Consider the following 19,436-nt stretch of genomic DNA (forward strand, 5'->3'; position numbering starts at 1 on the left):
TATTGATGTTCATGTTCATGTTGATGTTGATGTTGATGTTCATGTTCATGTTCATGTTGATGTTGATGTTGATGTTGATGTTGATGTTCATGTTCATGTTCATGTTCATGTTGATGTTGATATTGATGTTCATGTTCATGTTGATGTTGATGTTGATGTTGATGTTTATGTTGATATTGATGTTCATGTTGATGTTCATGTTCATGTTCATGTTCATGTTCATGTTCATGTTGATGTTGATGTTGATGTCCATGTTGATGTTCATGTTGATGTTCATGTTCATGTTGATGTTGATGTTGATGTCCATGTTGATGTTCATGTTGATGTTCATGTTCATGTTCATGTTCATGTTGATGTTGATGTTCATGTTGATGTTCATGTTGATGTTCATGCGTGGATGTTTAAATTGCGCAGGTGTACTAATGGAACCCGGAAGCAGGTGCACGTGCATGCGTGTCACGGCCTCGTGTTGACACCGCGCATGTTTCCACGGGGCAGAGAGGCGGAGACCCACTCTGTGTCATTGAGCTCCACATCCACGAGCTCTCACTTCCCCGCACGTCCGACGGCCGTCACGCCGCATCGCGATGCCGCGTCTTCCACACCTTTTTACCTGCAGCCTCCAGGACCATTCCCCTCTTGACGCATCCCCCCGTGTGTGGCCGGCCTCGGAGTGCGGAAGCTGCCCTGCGGATGTTCGCCTGACTCCCGCATGATTCATCTCCATCCCCGCATGCGCTGACATGGAAAGGTTCCAGTCTTCCATGCGCAAGCGGCTTTACAGCCTGCCGCAGAACATGGGCCAAAAAGCCGAATGGGACGCCGGCGACAAGGACACGAAGAGGAAAAGTATCGTGATGAGACATTTGTCCCCCGCCAACAGTTGCAGGAGCGCGGAGGAGGACCGGGACGTGTCCGGGAAGACCAGCGTCAACGGAGACTGCCGCCGCTTCAGGAGCAGCATCTCGTCCGTCAGCGGGCGTCGTCCCCCCGGGGCAGATCCGGCGGAGCAGCGCTGCCTCATCCCGGAGGCTGACGCCGGCGTGGACCAAAGTTCCCCCGGCGAGCGCGGCCCGGCGGCGGGCGTGAGTGGCGCCGCCTTCGAGCAGGCGACTTTCATCAAGTTGGAGGGAAGCGAGCACATCATCCCCGAGGATGAGCGGCTGTACCAAGCCGGCTTCATGCACCGGCAGTTCGGCGCCATGCTGCAGCCGGGAGTCAACAAGTTCTCCCTGCGGATGTTGGGCAGCGAGAGGGCGGTGGAACACGAGCGGGAACGCGTCAAGTCTGCCGGCTTCTGGATTATTCATCCGTACAGCGACTTTAGGTAATGACTCTCTCATTTGTACTACTTCTTAGATACATTTTTAATTCATTCATTACACAATTATTTATTGTTATATATTTTTACGTACACTGCAAGAAAAATATGCAGATTTTAGAGCGGGGGTGTCAAAGTCATGTTAGATGGGGGGCCAAATGGAGAAAAGTCATGTTAGATGGGGGGCCACATGGAGAAAAGTCATGTTAGATGGGGGGCCACATGGAGAAAAGTCATGTTAGATGGGGGGCCACATGGAGAAAAGTCATGTTAGATGGGGGGCCACATGGAGAAAAGTCATGTTAGATGGGGGGCCACATGGAGAAAAGTCATGTTAGATGGGGGGCCACATGGAGAAAAGTCATGTTAGATGGGGGGCCACATGGAGAAAAGTCATGTTAGATGGGGGGCCACATGGAGAAAAGTCATGTTAGATGGGGGGCCACATGGAGAAAAGTCATGTTAGATGGGGGGCCACATGGAGAAAAGTCATTTTAGATGGGGGGCCACATGGAGAAAAGTCATGTTAGATGGGGGCCACATGGAGAAAAGTCATTTTAGATGGGGGGCCACATGGAGAAAAGTCATGTTAGATGGGGGCCACATGGAGAAAAGTCATTTTAGATGGGGGGCCACATGGAGAAAAGTCATGTTAGATGGGGGCCACATGGAGGGGGGCGCACTGGTAAAATCACGGCATGATAACTTAAAAATAAAGACAACTTCAGATTGTTTTCTTTGTTTAAAAATAGAACAAGCACATTCTGAAATTAAACAAATCATAATGTTATTGTTTTTGTTTTTTTTGTTTTTTACAATTACCTGTTGCGGTTAATAGTATACATACTTTATTTGTCGTTCTTTATATTTTCGGGAATAAATGATGTGTTAATGTTCATCAGTCAACTCATTGGTGTTCATTTTCAATCTATCAAGATACAAAAAATTATATCAAAATCAAATTATAGAATGTCATTTTTAAAGTTTGATCATTTTACTCGACTGATGTACTAACATGTGGTTTATTTTATACATATGTAGCATCATCTACAAAGATACAAAGAATTGCTATTGCGACATCTAGTGCAGTGTTTTTCAACCACTGTGCCGCGGCACACTAGTGTGCGGTGAGATACAGTCTGGTGTGCCGTGGGAGATTATCTAATTTCACCTATTTGGGTTCAAAATATTTTTTGCAAAGCAGTAATTATAGTCTGCAAATGATGTGTTGTTGTTGAGTGTCGGTGCTGTCTAGAGCTCGGCAGAGTAACCGTGTAATACTCTTCCATATCAGTAGGTGGCGGCCAGTAGCTAATTGCTTTGTAGATGTCAGGAACAGCGGGAGGCAGTGTGCAGGTAAAAAGGTATCTAATGCTTAAACCAAAAATACACAAAAGGTGAGTGCCCCTAAGAAAAGGCATTGAAGCTTAGGGAAGGCTATGCAGAACCAAACTAAAACTGAACTGGCTACAAAGTAAACAAAAACAGAATGCTGGATGACAGCAAAGACTTACTGTGGAGCAAAGACGGCGTCCACAAAGTACATCCGAACATGACATGACAATCAACAATGTCCCCACAAAGAAGGATAAAAACAACTTAAATAGTCTTGATTGCTAAAACAAAGTAGATGCGGGAAATATCGCTCAAAGGAAGACATGAAACTGCTACAGGAAAATACCAAAAAAATAGGAAAAGCCACCAAAATAGGAGCGCAAGACAAGAACTAAAACACTACACACAGGAAATCCGCAAAAAACTTCCAAATAAGTCAGGGTGTGATGTGACAGGTGGTGACAGTACACCTACTTTGAGACAAGAGCTATAGTGATGCATGCTTGGTTATGCTTTAAAGTCATATCCAACACTTGCGACAACGACTTTTTACTGTCAACTGAGTTTTGTTTTTTAATGATTTCTGCTGGTGGTGTGCCTCCGCATTTTTTCAATGCAAAAAATGTGCCCTGGCTCAAAAACGGTTGAAAAACACTGGTCTAGTGGACACATTTAGAACAGCTGTTTCTTTCATTCAAAAATTTCAGGTTAATTTTTATACTTAGCAAACTCATCCCGCGGGCCGGATAAAACCTGTTCTCGGGCCTGACCCGGCCCTCGGGCCGTACGTTTGACACCCCTGTTTTAGAGTAAAGTTTAGCTGCTGAAATGTTACCATAAATGTACCATGTTTTTTACAATGTTTACTGTAAATGTGAACAGTGCCACTGTTTTACTGTAAAATCTGCGGTCGTTGTTTTTACGGTGTATTACTGTAAATGGAAAAACAATATTACACATTTTTGAATAGATCTAAAGTTGGTTTAGAGATTTTAGCGTTGAAAGTTAAAAAAAAAGAATTTTTTTTAACACTTTTATGACTGAGGCTCCTTTGAATCCCTGAGAATTTTTGTGGGCTTTTTTTTTTTTTTTTAAACAGTTATTGCTCAAAAAGTAATGAATCAAAATCAATGTTGTTATGAAATATTGACCTATTTAAGGCTCCAATTACTTCACATTCAATCATCTTTTTAGAATTGCATATTTTTTGTTTGGTTTTCTACATTAAAAACAGTGTTTTCTTCAACGGAAAAGGCATAAAACATCAAATAAATGTATAAATGTGTATGCCCTGATTGATCTGAAGTTGATCTGGAGTTATAAGCGTTAAAACAAATATATATACATATGACTTATTTTTTTATATTTTTAGGATTGCGACCCTCCCAGGTCTCCCAGGCCAAACTTGAAGGGATCCCTAGAGGTTAAAAAATACACACAGTACAGGCCAAAAGTTTGGACACACCTTCTCATTCAATGCGTTTTCTTTATTTTCATGACTATTTACATTGTAGATTGTCACATCAAAACTATGAATGAACACATGTGGAGTTATGTACTTAACAAAAAAAGGTGAAATAACTGAAAACATGTTTTATATTCTAGTTTCTTCCAAATAGCCACCCTTTGCTCTGATTACTGCTTTGCACACTCTTAGCATTCTCTTCATGAGCTTCAAGCATACCTGTGAAGTGAACACCATTCCAGGTGACTGAAATGCTGTATATGTCAGTAAACTCGCCATGAAAGCGCTAAAACATACCGGTGTAGTGAGTTTACATTATTCACCCAAGGAACTTGAGTTATTAGAGAGTTCCGGTCGGACGTTTCTTCACGGGACACATTTCGGGCGTTGTTGTTGCACTAGTGAGCCACGGATGAGGAGATGCTGCTCCGTTGTTGATTGAAGTAAAGTGTGAATGTCATTAAAACAGTTAGCTCCATCAACATCATCTATGCAACATTTTGACCAAAAAACCACCATTACATGTTATGTAGACCACAAGGAAGTCTTTTACATTTAGAAAAAATTATAATATCTCATAATAATAATAATAATAATAAAGTCATAAACCGTTTTTTAAGCTCTAGCTGTGAAAATATGAAATCTATCATTAACAATTCCTACTTCGTGGAAATTAATTGACCTATGATGAGCTTCTACCAAACCCCCTCTTAAGGCTCAATAAGGTAACCAAAACAATAGAAACCAGCTTTAGTGCAGAGCTGGGCAAATATTTGACTCGGGGGCCACATTGAGAGAAAAAATGTGTCTGGGGGGGCCAATGTGTATGTGTGTATAAATGATATAAACACATTTAGCTGTAAAAACCTGCTGTACAATATGTGTGTTTAGGTCCCTTTTTTTTTCAGGAACATTAATACCAGAAGTCACAATGTCCGATAGAGTTCTAAAAAAGTTATGACAGACCACCTCAAAAAAAAAACGGAATGGAATTTTACAGATTTTTACTGAATGGGACACCCAAAAATGTACATGAAAATAAAGAAAGTGGGATTTACAATGTTAACTATGAACAATAAAACACTGAATATTAACAACATATGTCCTTTATACTTGTCAGAGCAGCTTTTTACAATCCAGCAAAACACAACAAAAATGTAACAAACAGCAAAATATGAATGCAAAGTGTAATAAACACCTACAATATGATATATTATCACTTTTATGCAGAAATTTGTTGTAAAAATCTGATATGTTCTGCAGCAGATTATAGCTACATAGCTCATCTCCATCTGCAGTCCCTGGCTACCTAAATTAAAGGGATACAAAAATCATGCAATACAATTATAACAATAAAAAGGTACTATAGCATGTAATCCAATTAAGAAACGTCATAAAATGCCCTTTCATTGACACATACTTAATATACAATACAACCACACCTCATTTACATCATAACACGGACAATACATGCTCTTGTTCACATCTGTCAACACAACCATGATTTTAACACACACACCTCACAGTTTACAACAAAATGCTCTCATGGATAAATATAATACACATTAAGTGTCAATCATAGTGCCCACCTCAGTGACCGTGTGAGCAGCTTTGATTGCTTTTTAACTTCATTCATTTCATTTCATTTTTTTAAATTTATCTCCTTCATTGATGTGCATTTTTGATCAATAGACAATTAAACTTTAGCAACTAAATACATATTTACACATCTATGCTTGAGAAGGAACAGGATGAAGAAAATCTTATATTTCCTTCCCCTTTCAACATAATAAGTAGTTAATGGATAGCCCAGATTCACAGGCATACAAACCAAACAAATACATCCAAATATAATGAAAACAAACAAAAAACACACAAAAAAAACAAGTGGAAAACTGCATGAAGTACAAACCGAACAAAAAAAGTAATATATACCTCATGGGATGATACAAAACAAATACAAAACCAGACAAAAAATAAGTAAAATAATAAATATAAAGCAAAATGTCGACACTTATTGTCAGGTTCAAACACTGATGACATCTATTAAACAAGAGAAGAAGCAAGGAATCAAACAGAGACAGAATTAAATTTGGCTCAATTGAGGAGAGACGTCTGGACTGTACTCTTTGCACAGTCTCACCACGCTCTGACGAAAAATTGTACGCCTCCTCTTTTATTTGGACTTTCCCTGATTACATGGCAACAGCTGTTTGTAAGGGAGGGGGGTCGTAAACAGGTGCTGCCTTTGGGCACAGAACAGTTCAAAGAAAGGGTCGTAACCAGTTCACAGAAAAGGTCGTAAAACAGTTCAAAGAAGAGGTCCTGCTTCCTCTTCGCTTTGTAGATCTCGGGTCAAGACAATATCTTTCTGTTGATTACAATACATGAAAGAAACAGAACACCTTCATGTTGCTTCCCATCCTACACAGAGGAGTTTTACAAGCCTTCTGCTTGGTAGGATTAAAGACTTTTGTCTTCTCGCCGGGAACTCATTAAAACACAAAGTTTTGTGATAACTTAGATACAATTATTCTAACAAAGACTTACGGTCATTTCAAAACAGCACTGCACATCATAATGGCGGCTACAGTTTTCATGTTAAAGGTCTGAAAGAATCACCTGGAACAGGGGTGTCAAACTCAAATACAGAGTGGGCCAAAATGTCAAAGTGAACAAAGCCGCGGGCCAAGGTTGAACAAATGAACCTTTTAATAGGGACCCAAACAAGTTTTGCATTGAATATTGAACAAGCAAGGCTTATAGAACTTTATAGTGACATGCAAAATCCAGTTTCAAATAATAATAATAATAATTAAAAATTATCAATGGCATATCAAATACAATTTAAATAAAAATTGAATGTCTCTTTTCTATTTGCAGCCTTCTTAGGTAAATATCAACATTAACTTTTTCCACTGGCTAATAAATTAGAAAATAAAATAACAATGAATAAAACAACCATTCAGGACTTTAAACTGCTCAGTTTGCAACACACTGATCTAATCTGATGTGCCCAAGACAGATACCTGACATCTTTTCTTGGATGCTAGTTCATTCATGTCGGGGCTCAGGCTTTGAGCTGAGGCAACCTTCATTATCAACAAAGTTGTTCATCAGTCATTATATCTCGTAGTCCACCCGGCCCAAAGTCTTGGGGGCGTGCTTTAAAGGCACTGCGTTTATCATCCTCCACCAGCTGTCGTCACGTCTGCTTTTCATCCATTTCAACAACGTGCCGGCCCCATCACAAAATATGTGCGACTTTAGCATACACACACGTAAATGCAATGCATACTTGGCCAACAGCAATACAGGTTACACCAGACCTGGGCAAATTAAGGCCCGGGGGCCACATGCGGCCCGTTGAGCTTTTCAATCTGGCCCACCGGACATTCCCAAATAATGTTTTTAGATCTTTAAAATGGAAACTGTAGCTGCCATTATGATGTTTAGTCATGTTTTCAAATGACCGTATGTCTTCAACTAAACAAAGTAATTTGATGGTTGGAATCTGCGCTTATGGATGATTTACCAGTTACTATGGTCATCTAATTAGTTACTATGGTCATCTAATTAGTTACTATGGTCATCTAATTAGTTACTATGGTCATCTAATTAGTTACTATGGTCATCTACGTCACAACAGCTCAAATGAGGCACCAAGCAGTGTGGGCGGGAGGCGTTTCCACAGACGCGGAAGGAGATTTTCACAACAAAGTTCTAAAGCTTAGTGATATATAGACTAGAATAGACAGTACTTTATTGATCCCTGGGGGAAATTCAGCAAATATCAGATACATCAGATTGTAGGTGGTTTTATTTTGTTCATATTTCACTGGTTTGTTGCGTCTCACTTGATTGTAAAATATGTCGATCGAAAGGGGGTGTGACGTTCATATTTTGTCAATATTCAGTGTTTTATCGTTCATAGAAAAATGTAAAATTCCATTACGTTCTTTAAGGCGGTCTGTCATAACGTTTTTAGCATTCAATCAAGACATTATTGTGAGGTTTTGTATTAGTGTTCCTAAAAATAGATATACCGGCCCCAGACACATTTTTTTCTCTAAATGTGGCCCCCGAGTCAAAATAATTGCCCAGGCCTGGGTTACACTGACAGTCACGTATAAACAACTTTAACACTGTTAGAAATATGCGCCACACTGTGAATCCACACCAAACAAGAACGACAAACACATTTCGGGAGAACATCCGCACCGTAACACAACATAAACACAACAAGACAAATACCCAGAATCCCATGCAGCCCTAACTCTGCAATATACACCCCCACTACCACCAACCCCCCCACCACCCCCCCTCCACCGCCACCCCCCCCTCCGTGCGTTGGTTGAGGTGGGTGGGGTTGGGGGTTGGGGGTGTATATTGCAACCCAGGAGAGTTAGGGCTGCATGGGATTCTGGGTATTTGTCTTGTTGTGTTTATGTTGTGTTACGGTGCGGATGTTCTCCCGAAATGTGTTTGTCATTCTTGTTTGGTGTGGATTCACAGTGTGGCGCATGTTTCTAACAGTGTTAAAGTTATTTATATGAGCACCGTCAGTGTAACCTGTATCGCTGTTGGCCAAGTATGCTTTGCATTCACGTGTGTGTGCGTGCTGAAGCTGCACATATTATGTGACTGGGCCAGCATTCGCAACGATTTTTGGGAGCGCCACCGAAATTTGAGAGTCTCCCGGGAGGGTTGGCAAGTATGAGAATTAGCGGTGAATGCGGTGTTACCGCGGCACCGCCGCTGTATATACCGTATTTCCTTGAATAGCCGCAGGGGCGTTAATTAATTTAAAACCTCCTGTCACTCCTGCGTTTACCGGAAACCGGCGGGATGGCCGTGCATGCGGTAATTATTTTAAAACCTCTTCTCACTCCGGCGTTTACCAAAAGGAATCCATAAAATTTAGGCGTGCGCTTTGAGTGTGATGTAAGCATACCATCATGAAAAGCACATTTAATTAAAAAAAACGTTATTATGGTCTTACCTGTACTTATAAATGGAGTCCATTTGCAGCTCCTTCTGACCAAAAGCATCGATAACTTGTTTATAGAAGTCTTCATTATTTTCTTTTTTCCGTTTTAAAAGTCTCTGTCTCGATGGAGATATTCCTTTAATTATTACCTCCTGCTTCCATTGAAAGTCCAGTTTAGAAAACTGTTTTATTTTAGATACCGGTATGTAATCCTCCATGTTAGAAGAAAAAAAAATCTCTTGCTGCGTGTGTTCACTTCTTCTGCAGTACCGGAAGTCGCAAGAAGGATCACTAGCGCGGCAGCGCCCTCTACCACCAGGAGGCGGCAGTCATTTAATGACTTATACAGTATTTGACACACGCAGCTACGATATATTAATAAAACATAGCTGCTTACTGTTCTCTTTAGCATACTGTACCAGTATTCAATAGCTTGGACCTTAAATCCTACTGAATAGCTCTTTATCTTTTTTCCTTTGTGCGATTGTAAACTACTGAAAGCAGCTTCCTCCATTTTGAAAATGAGGACAAATGCGTCACTCGTGACGTAACGAATTTGACCCGGTGGAAGTTCTAGCCATATGCTAAATATTTTGCGAAACGAGTTTGACCCGGTGAAAATTATAGACATGCGATAATAAAATTAATATTTTGCAAAACGAATTTGATCCGGCTTCAATAATAAACCGGCGATAAGGCCAAGCATGTGTTAATTATTTTGAGAAACGAGTTTGACCCGGCAGTAATTCTAGACGTGCGAATACTATATTCCCTGCGCCAATTCAAGGAAATACGGTAATCGGCGGGCCAGCTCTAGTGTTAATTTGATATTGCCTCAAGGGCCAAGTGAAATTACACGGCAGGCCAAATTTGGCCCGCGGGCCAGAGTTTGACACCCGTGACTTAGAACGTCCGGCGGGCCGTATTGAAAATCTTAATGGGCCGCATGTGTATTTTGCCCAGGTCTGGATTAGTGTAATGAAAACCTCTTTAATATCAAAGCGCTGAAAGTGCATTAATATCGTTTGCGCAGGAGTATTTCATGCAAGCTGAGGCAGGGCATAAACTGCAGGTGTCACAATAATCCTTTGGCTATAAAAGGCTTAATTCCTGCAAATGATCCACTGAAGACTTAATTACACGTACTGTAAAGGCCACGCTTTTCATGCCGGCTAAATGATTGGACGAGCACGCAAAACACATAACATGGCGCAAAGGCAATCACATCATATGAGCCCGTGAACATTCAGCTGGCAAAATAAATGTTGCCACCAAACTAATCTCATTCATAGTCTCGCTTTGCGTCATGCGGATTGATTGAAGGCTTGGATCAGAGCGAATGCCACAGGGGGCTTGGGAAGGGGGTAATCAAAAGAGGGTAACATGACCATTGATGGTATTAAAAGCACACATCAGGTCGGATTAATCCGGCACAATTAGTCTAATGGCGGAGGGATGTTGCGGTGACCGCCACCACGCGCTGACATAGAAGGACAGATTGGAATGCAGCCGACACACCCAGCTGTTGTCGGGCTGTGTGCGAGGTGTCATGGCCGCACGCTACAACCAGTGCTTCTCTAACTGTGTTCACCGAGTAGCACCTCCGAAAATACTTGGCTGGCCAGGTAGCACCGTAATGGCCGTCATTCAAATCCAGTCGCGAAGTAGGCCTAAGTATTCATTAAAGGCCTACTGAAATGACATTTTCTTATTCAAACGGGGATAGCAGATCCATTCTATGTGTCATACTTGATCATTTCGCGATATTGCCATATTTTTGCTGAAAGGACTTAGTAGAGAACATCGACGATAAAGTTCGCAACTTTTGCTCGCTGAAAGAAAAAGCCTTGCCTGTACAGGAAGTAGCGTGACGTCACAGGTTGAAAGGCTCCTCACATTTCCACATTGTTCACACCAGCAGCGAGAGCGATTCGGACCGAGAAAGCGACGATTACCCCATTAATTTGAGCGAGGATGAAAGATTTGTGGATGAGGAACGTGAGAGTGAAGGACTAGAGTGCAGTGCAGGACGTATCTTTCACCGATGACATCTATTAAACAGACAAGAAGCAAGGAATTAAACAGAGACAGGATTCAATTTGGCTCATGAGGAGAAACGTCTGGGCTGTACTCCTGCACAGTCTTCCACCACGCTCTGACGAAATGGTTGCACGCCTCCTCTTTTATTTTGGACTTTCCCTGATTACGTAGCAACAGCTGTTTCTGAGGGGAGATGGGGTCGTAAAAAGCTGTTGCACTCGGTCACAAAACAGTTCAAAGAAAAGATGCCCGGAGCTTGCGTCAGGTCCTGCTTCCTCTGCGCTTTGTAGACCTCAGGTCAAGACAAGATTCTCCTGTGGATCACAATGGATCAAAGAAACCGACACCTTCACGTCACCTCCCATCGTATACAGTGGAGTTTGACAAGCCTTCTGCTTGGTAAGATCAAAGACAGCCTTCGTCTCCTCGCCGGGAACTCGTGGGAACAGAAAGTTTTGTGATAACTTACATACAATTATTCTGACATCAGTTGCCAGATTTTTACTGTAAAATTTGCTTTATTTTTTATTTTTACTGTAAATAAAAAAACCTGCAATTTTACAGTAAAATGTTGGCACCTGTGCTGCCAGTTTGTTTTTGTTTTTTAGTTGTTTTTTTTTACCGCAAATCAACAAGTGTAGATTTTTCGGTGTATTACTGTAAATACCAAAACGGCACCACAGTTTATTACAGTAAAAAAAAAAGTACTGTTTCTTTCATTTAGAGAAAAATGCTGTAAAAACCACAGTAAATTTCACAATTTTACCATGAAATCTATTGCTACTTTTACATTGCACAATTTGATGGATAACTTAGATAAACATTATTATTAGACATTAGACAAACTTTAATGATCCACAAGGGAAATTGTTCCACTCAGTAGCTCAGTTACAAAGGATGGAAAGTGTAAGGATGGAAAGGATCATGCAGGTATAAAGTAGACTAAAAATGTACCGTAGTAGCAATATAAAATATAACATGTATGTAATATTTACATATTATATATACAGTATATGATTGTAGAGGTTGACTTCCAGTGGGTTCCTCGGACCACCACACACTGCCACGAGAGCCCGGATTTCAGGGTACAGGGTACAACACTGTTTTATTTTCATAAATAGTGCAAGGCTTTTGCTTTCCAGCAAAATGTCTTTTTCTGAGTCCGTGTCTCTCCCTCTCTCTGGCTCCCTCTCCAACTCCAACTCCAACCCCTTGTCTCGCTCCGGCTGCTGCTAATAAAGGCGACAGGTGATTAGACAACAAGGCACAGCCGGGCAATCTACTCACCTGTCACTGTCTTCGAGGCCGGTCTTTGCACACCCCGTTCCGTGGCAAGCCCGCAGGCCACGCCCCCCTCCACAATGATATATACTGATGTATTATATTATATTTTTAAATAATGTATACAAAATATATCAGAATTACCATGTACAATATTACAGCATATGTAACAGCTGCAGCATAATATAGAGAGTAGATCCAGCAGAAAATATACATTATAAACAAAGAGAGGTAGCTAACATAGATACTAATAAATACACAAATAAATACATAAATACTACTAATAATTTAATGTCAAATTATTAGTATTTATTTCTATTTTAAAAAATGGTTTGAATATTTTCTGATATATTTTTGCATAATTAGGCAATATTTAAGTTATCATAATTTGCGATTGCATGGAGTACATATATTTTGTTTCTCCCAAAATAGAAAAAAATAATGAAAATAGAGAGTAGATCCAGCAGAAAATATACATTATAAACAAAGAGAGGTAGCTAACATATATACTAATAAATACACAAATAAATACATAAATACTAATAATAATTTAATGTCAAATGATTAGTATTTATTTATATTTTAAAAAATGGTTTGAATGTTTGCTAATATATATTTTTTTAATTAGACAATATTTAAGTTAATATAATTTGCGATTACATGGAGTACATATATTTTGTTTCTCCCAAAATAGAAAAAAATAATAAAAATAGAGAGTAGATCCAGCAGAAAATATACATCATAAACAAAGAGAGGTAGCTAACATAGATACTAATAAATACACAAATAAATATATAAATACTAATAATAATTTAATGTCAAATTATTAGTATTTATTTATATTTAAAAAAATGGTTTGAATGTTTGCTAATATATATTTTTTTAATTAGACAATATTTAAGTTAATATAATTTGCGATTACATGGAGTACATATATTTTGTTTCTCCCAAAATAGAAAAAATGAATAAAAATAGAAAGTAGATCCAGCAGAAAATATACATTATAAACAAAGAGAGGTAGCTAACATAGATACTAATAAATACACAAATAAATACATACAGTAAATACTAATAATAATTTAATGTCAAATCATTAATATTTAAGTTAACATAATTTGTGATTACATGGAGTACATATAGTTTGTTTCTCCCAAAATAGAAAAAAATAATAAAAATAGAGAGTAGATCCAGCAGAAAATATACATTATAAACAAAGAGAGGTAGCTAACATAGATACTAATAAATACACAAATAAATACATAAATACTAATAATAATTTAATGTCCAAATTATAAGTATTTATTTATATTTAAAAAAAGGGTTTGAATGTTTGCTAATATATTTTTGCATAATTAGACAATATTTAAGTTAACATAATTTGCGATTACATGGAGTACATATATTTTGTTTCTCCCAAAATAGAAAAAATGAATAAAAATAGAAAGTAGATCCAGCAGAAAATATACATTATAAACAAAGAGAGGTAGCTAACATAGATACTAATAAATACACAAATAAATACATAAATACTAATAATAATTTAATGTCAAATTATTAGTATTTATTTATATTTTAAAAAATGGTTTGAATGTTTGCTAATATATATTTTTTAATTAGACAATATTTAAGTTAATATAATTTGCGATTACATGGAGTACATATATGTTGTTTCTCCCAAAATAGAAAAAATGAATAAAAATAGAAAGTAGATCCAGCAGAAAATATACATTATAAACAAAGAGAGGTAGCTAACATAGATACTAATAAATACACAAATAAATACATACAGTAAATACTAGTAATAATTTAATGTCAAATCATTAATATTTAAGTTAACATAATTTGTGATTACATGGAGTACATATAGTTTGTTTCTCCCAAAATAGAAAAAAAGAATACGTTTAGTAAGAAAAGTTACAGTACTTTATTGATACGTATTATTTCCAGGCTTTCGAGGGCCAAATAACATGAAGTGGTGGGCCACATCTGGCCCCCAAGCCTTGAGTTTGTCACCTGTTGTCTAGACCAGTGGTCCCCAACCACCGGGCCGTGGATCGATTGGTACCGGGTTGCACAAGAAATAAAAAAATAAAAAATAAATAAATAATTTTTTTTTTAATGAAATGAACATAAAAAACACCAGATAGACTTACAATTAGTGCACCAACCCAAAAAACCTCCCTCCCCCATTTACACTCATTCACACAAAAGGGTTGTTTCTTTCTGTTATTAATATTCTGCTTCCTACATTATATATCAATATAATGTAGGAATGTGGGACAAATTTCCAAGCGTTGACCGGTCCGCAGTTACAAAAAGGTTGGACTAGACTATTTATTATTATGATTATGATGATGATCATACAGCAATATCCTGACTTTTGCGAGACAGTGGTATGTTATGGTGGCTGCAGTGAACACAGCAGCAGACGCCGGCTGTTAATGTGATGGCGGTCCTGAGCCGCAGTACAGGTGTGTGTTAAGCCGTGCAGGCAGCTGCGCTCTGGCAGCAAGAGATAAGTATCTCCAGTACAAATGTCATCCTTCTTTTTCAGCTGTCCTGATTGATCTAAGCTCCTTTTCACCATTTTAAGCCTTTTTGTGTTCACTTTGCTTATAACTCCTCTCTCTTTGTGCGCCGGTGCTCTTTAACCGAGTCGCACTCTGACCCAAATCGTGCAAGATTCCTCTCCGGCGAAGTCCACAGTTAGGGTACGGCAGCAGATTACGCCGGCAAGTCGCTGGATGTTTGTTACGTGCACGGTCAGCTGGTGAGCAAACAGGAGGCTCTGCAGAGGACGGACATAATGCACTGTCACCCCCCCCCCCCCCCCCCCGCACACTTTTTTGTGGCCCAGCTGTTGTGATGTTCCGCAGCACAAAGACGTGCTTGGGCCATAATGCTAACTACTCAACATCTGGCTGATGGGAGCTGACTTCTGGAGATGACATGGATTCCCAGGAGATAACGGTGGATTTAGCCAGAGAGGGGATGAGCAATTAGGACCACCGTGTCACTGCAGAGATAACAGGCGGATGAAGAGAGCGCCGCTAATGCTTTTTTGACGGACAACAGAGAAATACAGCAAATGGAACTTGATCCCACCGGGGCCCCTTTTTGAGAGGCCTTTGATGGGACATCTTTCTTCTTGCACAATAACTTGCTGAACAATATTGGGTAGACCACATGTGTCAAACACATCATTTAATGTGGCCCTCCAAAGTGCATACTTCATCTTTCTTACTACCGTATTTTTTGGACCATAGGGCGCACCAGATTATAAGGCGCACTACCAATGAGCGGGTCTATTTTCATACAAAAGGCGCATTGAAGGCCTACTGAAATGAATTTTTTTTATTTAAACGGGAATAGCAGATCTATTCTATGTGTCATACTTGATCATTTCGCGATATTGCCATATTTTTGCTGAAAGGATTTAGTATAGAACAACGACGATAAAGATTGCAACTTTTGGTATCTGATAAAAAAAAGCTTGCCCCTACCGGAAGTAGCGTGACGTAGTCAGTTGAACATATACGCAAAGTTCCCTATTGTTTACAATGATGGCCGCATGAAGTGAGAGAGATTCGGACCGAGAAAGCGACAATTTCCCCATTAATTTGAGCGAGGATGAAAGATTTGTGGATGAGTAAAGTGCAAGTGAAGGACTAGTGGGGAGTTGAAGCTATTCAGATAGGGAAGATGCTGTGAGAGCCGGGGGTGACCTGATATTCAGCTGGGAATGACTACAACAGTAAATAAACACAAGACATATATATACTCTATTAGCCACAACACAACCAGGCTTATATTTAATATGACACAAATTAATCCTGCATAAAAACACCTGCGTGTTTGTTATGCTAGCTCCTAGCTCCTCTGCTAGCTCCTAGCTCCATAGAACACGCCAATACAATTCAAACACCTGATCAACACACTCAGCCCAAAAGACCGTTCACCTAACCCAAGGTTCATAAAGCTTATATATTTTTAAAAAGTTACGTACATACGCAAAAAAAAGTTGCGCACATACGGTCAAGCGATCAAATGTTTAGAAGCCAAAGCTGCATACTCACAGTAGCACGTCTGCGTCTTTGTCATCCAAATCAAAGTAATCTTGGTAAGAGTCTGTGTTGTCCCAGTTCTCTACAGGCGTCTGTGTACCGAAGTCAAAAGTCCTCCTGGTTAGAGTCTCTGTTATCCGAGTTCTTCCATCTTGACTGCATCTTTCGGGAATGTAAACAAAGAAGCGCCGGCTGTGTACTGTTGTTGCTGACTACGTTCGAAAAATACGTCCATTTCGCACCGACAACTTTCTTCTTTGCTTGCTCAGCTTCTTTCTCCATAATGCAATGAACATGATTGCAACAGATTCACGAACACAGATGTCCAGAATACTGTGGAATTATGAAATGAAAACAGAGCTTTTTCGTATTGGCTTCAATGTGGAAGGCATACCCGTGTTCCCCGGGCTACGTCACGCGCATACGTCATCCTCAGAGGCGTTTCGAACCGGAAGTTTAGCGGCAAATTTAAAATGTCACTTTATAAGTTAACCCGGCCGTATTGGCATGTGTTATAATGTTAAGATTTCATCATTGATATATAAACTATCAGACTGCGTGGTCGGTAGTAGTTTAAAGGCCTACTGAAATGAATTTTTTAAATTTAAACGGGAATAGCAGATCCATTCTATGTGTCATACTTGATCATTTCGCGATATTGCCATATTTTTGCTGAAAGGATTTAGTAGAGAACAACGACGATAAAGATCGCAACTTTTGGTATCTGATAAAAACAACCCTTGCCCCTAGCGGAAGTAGCGTGACGTCACAAGACAAAGGATTCCTCACAATTCCGCTTTGTTTACAACAGAGCGAGAGACATTCGGACCGAGAAAGCGACGATTACCCCATTAATTTGAGCGAAAAGATGAAAGATTCGTGGATAAAGAACTTTAGAGTGAAGGACTACAGTGTTTTCGCTCTGACCGTAACTTAGGTACAAGCTGGTTCATTGGATTCCACACTCTCTCCTTTTTCTATTGTGGATCACGGATTTGTATTTTAAACCACCTGGGATACTATATCCTCTTGAAAATGAGAGTCGAGCACGCGAAATGGACATTCACAGTGACTGAACATGTAAATACACGGTTAATAATTTTCAGCTTGGCAAAGGTAAAAAAAATAGAAGCTAACTTAGCTACAGGGCTAACGTGATAGCATCAGTCTCAAATGCAGATAGAAACTAAAAAAAAAAAAAACCCTGACTGGATGGATAGACAGAAGATCAACAATACTATTAAACCATGAACATGTAGATACACGGTTAATAATTTTCAGCTTGGCAAAGGTAAAAAAATAGAAGCTAACTTAGCTACGGGGCTAACGTGATAGCATCAGTCTCAAATGCAGATAGAAACTAAATTTAAAAAAACCCTGACTGGAAGGATAGACAGAAGATCAACAATACTATTAAACCATGAACATGTAAATACACGGTTAATAATTTTCAGCTTGGCGAAGCTAAAAAAATAGAAGCTAACTTAGATGCGGCGGCGGGCGTTGTACGCTTTTGACGACACCCCGGCCGCCATCAGAGTCGGCAAGAAACATATATTTCCCCAAAGTTACGTACGTGACATGCACATATCGACACGCACGTACGGGCAAGCGATCAAATGTTTGGAAGCCAAAGCTGTACTCACCGTAGTGCGTCTGCTATCCTGCTCAAAACACAACACAACCTCCTGGTGTTGGTGTTGCTGCAGCCAGCCGCTAATACACCGATCGCACCTACAACTTTCTTCTTTGCAGTCTTCATTGTCCATTAAACAAATTGCAAAAGATTCACCAACACAGATGTCCAGAATACTGTGGAATTTTGTCGAAGAAAACAGAGCAGTTTGTGTTGGTCCAAACACTTCCCTTGACCTCGTGACGTCACGCGCATACGTCATCATACCGCGACGTTTTCAAGCGGAAGTTTCGCGGGAAATGTAAAAAGTCACTTTATAAGTTAACCCGGCCGTATTGGCATGTGTTGCAATGTTAAGATGTCATCATTGATATATAAACTATCAGACTGCGTGGTCGCTAGTAGTGGCTTTCAGTAGGCCTTTAAAGGGGTCATGTTATGATTTTTTTTTCTAAATGTAAAACACATTCTTGTGGTCTACATCAGTGTTTTTCAACCTTTTTTGAGCCAGGGCAGATTTATTGTGTTGAAAAAATGCGGAGGCACACCACCAGCAGAAATCATTCAAAAACGAAACTCAGTTGACAGTAAAAAGTCGTTGTGGCAATTGTTGGATATGACTTTAAACCAGACCTGGGCATTCTGCGGCCCTTTGTGCGTCCATGTCCGGCCCGCGTGAGGCCAATCATAAATTACAAAATACATTTGAAAAAGTATCTATTTCGAGTGTGCAATACAACGTTGCTGCTTTTGTTTTGAAAAGCGTTATTTGTATGACTTCCGTGTGGACGTATGCTCGTGCGCGGCAGCGGAAATCACAAATTACAAAATAAATTTAAAAAAACATCTATGTCGTGCGTGCAATACAACTGTGCTGCTTTTATTTTGAAAAGTGTTATTTATGGGCGTATGTCCTGTTAGTGAAGGCGCACAGCGACAAGTGATGCCCGGTCCGCCCGGTTATCCCCGAGACGCTAAAAAAGAAAAGGTGATGACGAATGGCGTGTTTTCAACAAGACATGGACTGCCAAGTAAAGGTAAAGCCGTGTGCTTAATTTGTAGTACACATGTTGCTGTGTTTAAAGAATATAGTGTAACCACCTGCTGAAGTTGATGTTGTCTTCCTGAGTTGCGTAAATGAGGAGTGAGGATAGACGTGCGTGTGAAAGGAACGAGATAAGTTGAGCTGTGTTAGTATAGCTTGCTCAATATAAGTTTAAAAAGAGCGTCAGACTTGGTGTGCACTTCTTCTGGACGCTACAATTGGTGGCAGAAGTAAAACTTTGCGCATACTGCACTGCTTG

The 19,436-nt window shown here is 39.6% G+C and overlaps 1 protein-coding gene across 1 annotated transcript in view; it reads left to right on the top strand.

Moving 5' to 3' along the window:
• Positions 1-462: 462 nt before the first annotated feature.
• The window catches only part of LOC133641768 (potassium/sodium hyperpolarization-activated cyclic nucleotide-gated channel 3-like), a 64,301-nt gene continuing 45,327 nt past the window's right edge, over positions 463-19,436 (top strand). Inside the window, exon 1 of the mRNA XM_062035755.1 lies at positions 463-1,327. Within this exon, the coding sequence (XP_061891739.1) occupies positions 744-1,327 (584 nt within the window). The 5' untranslated portion in view covers positions 463-743. The remainder of the gene's footprint in view (positions 1,328-19,436) is intronic.

Source organism: Entelurus aequoreus, linkage group LG24 (assembly GCF_033978785.1).
Source record: "Entelurus aequoreus isolate RoL-2023_Sb linkage group LG24, RoL_Eaeq_v1.1, whole genome shotgun sequence".
In the NCBI taxonomy this organism is placed as follows: domain Eukaryota; kingdom Metazoa; phylum Chordata; class Actinopteri; order Syngnathiformes; family Syngnathidae; genus Entelurus; species Entelurus aequoreus.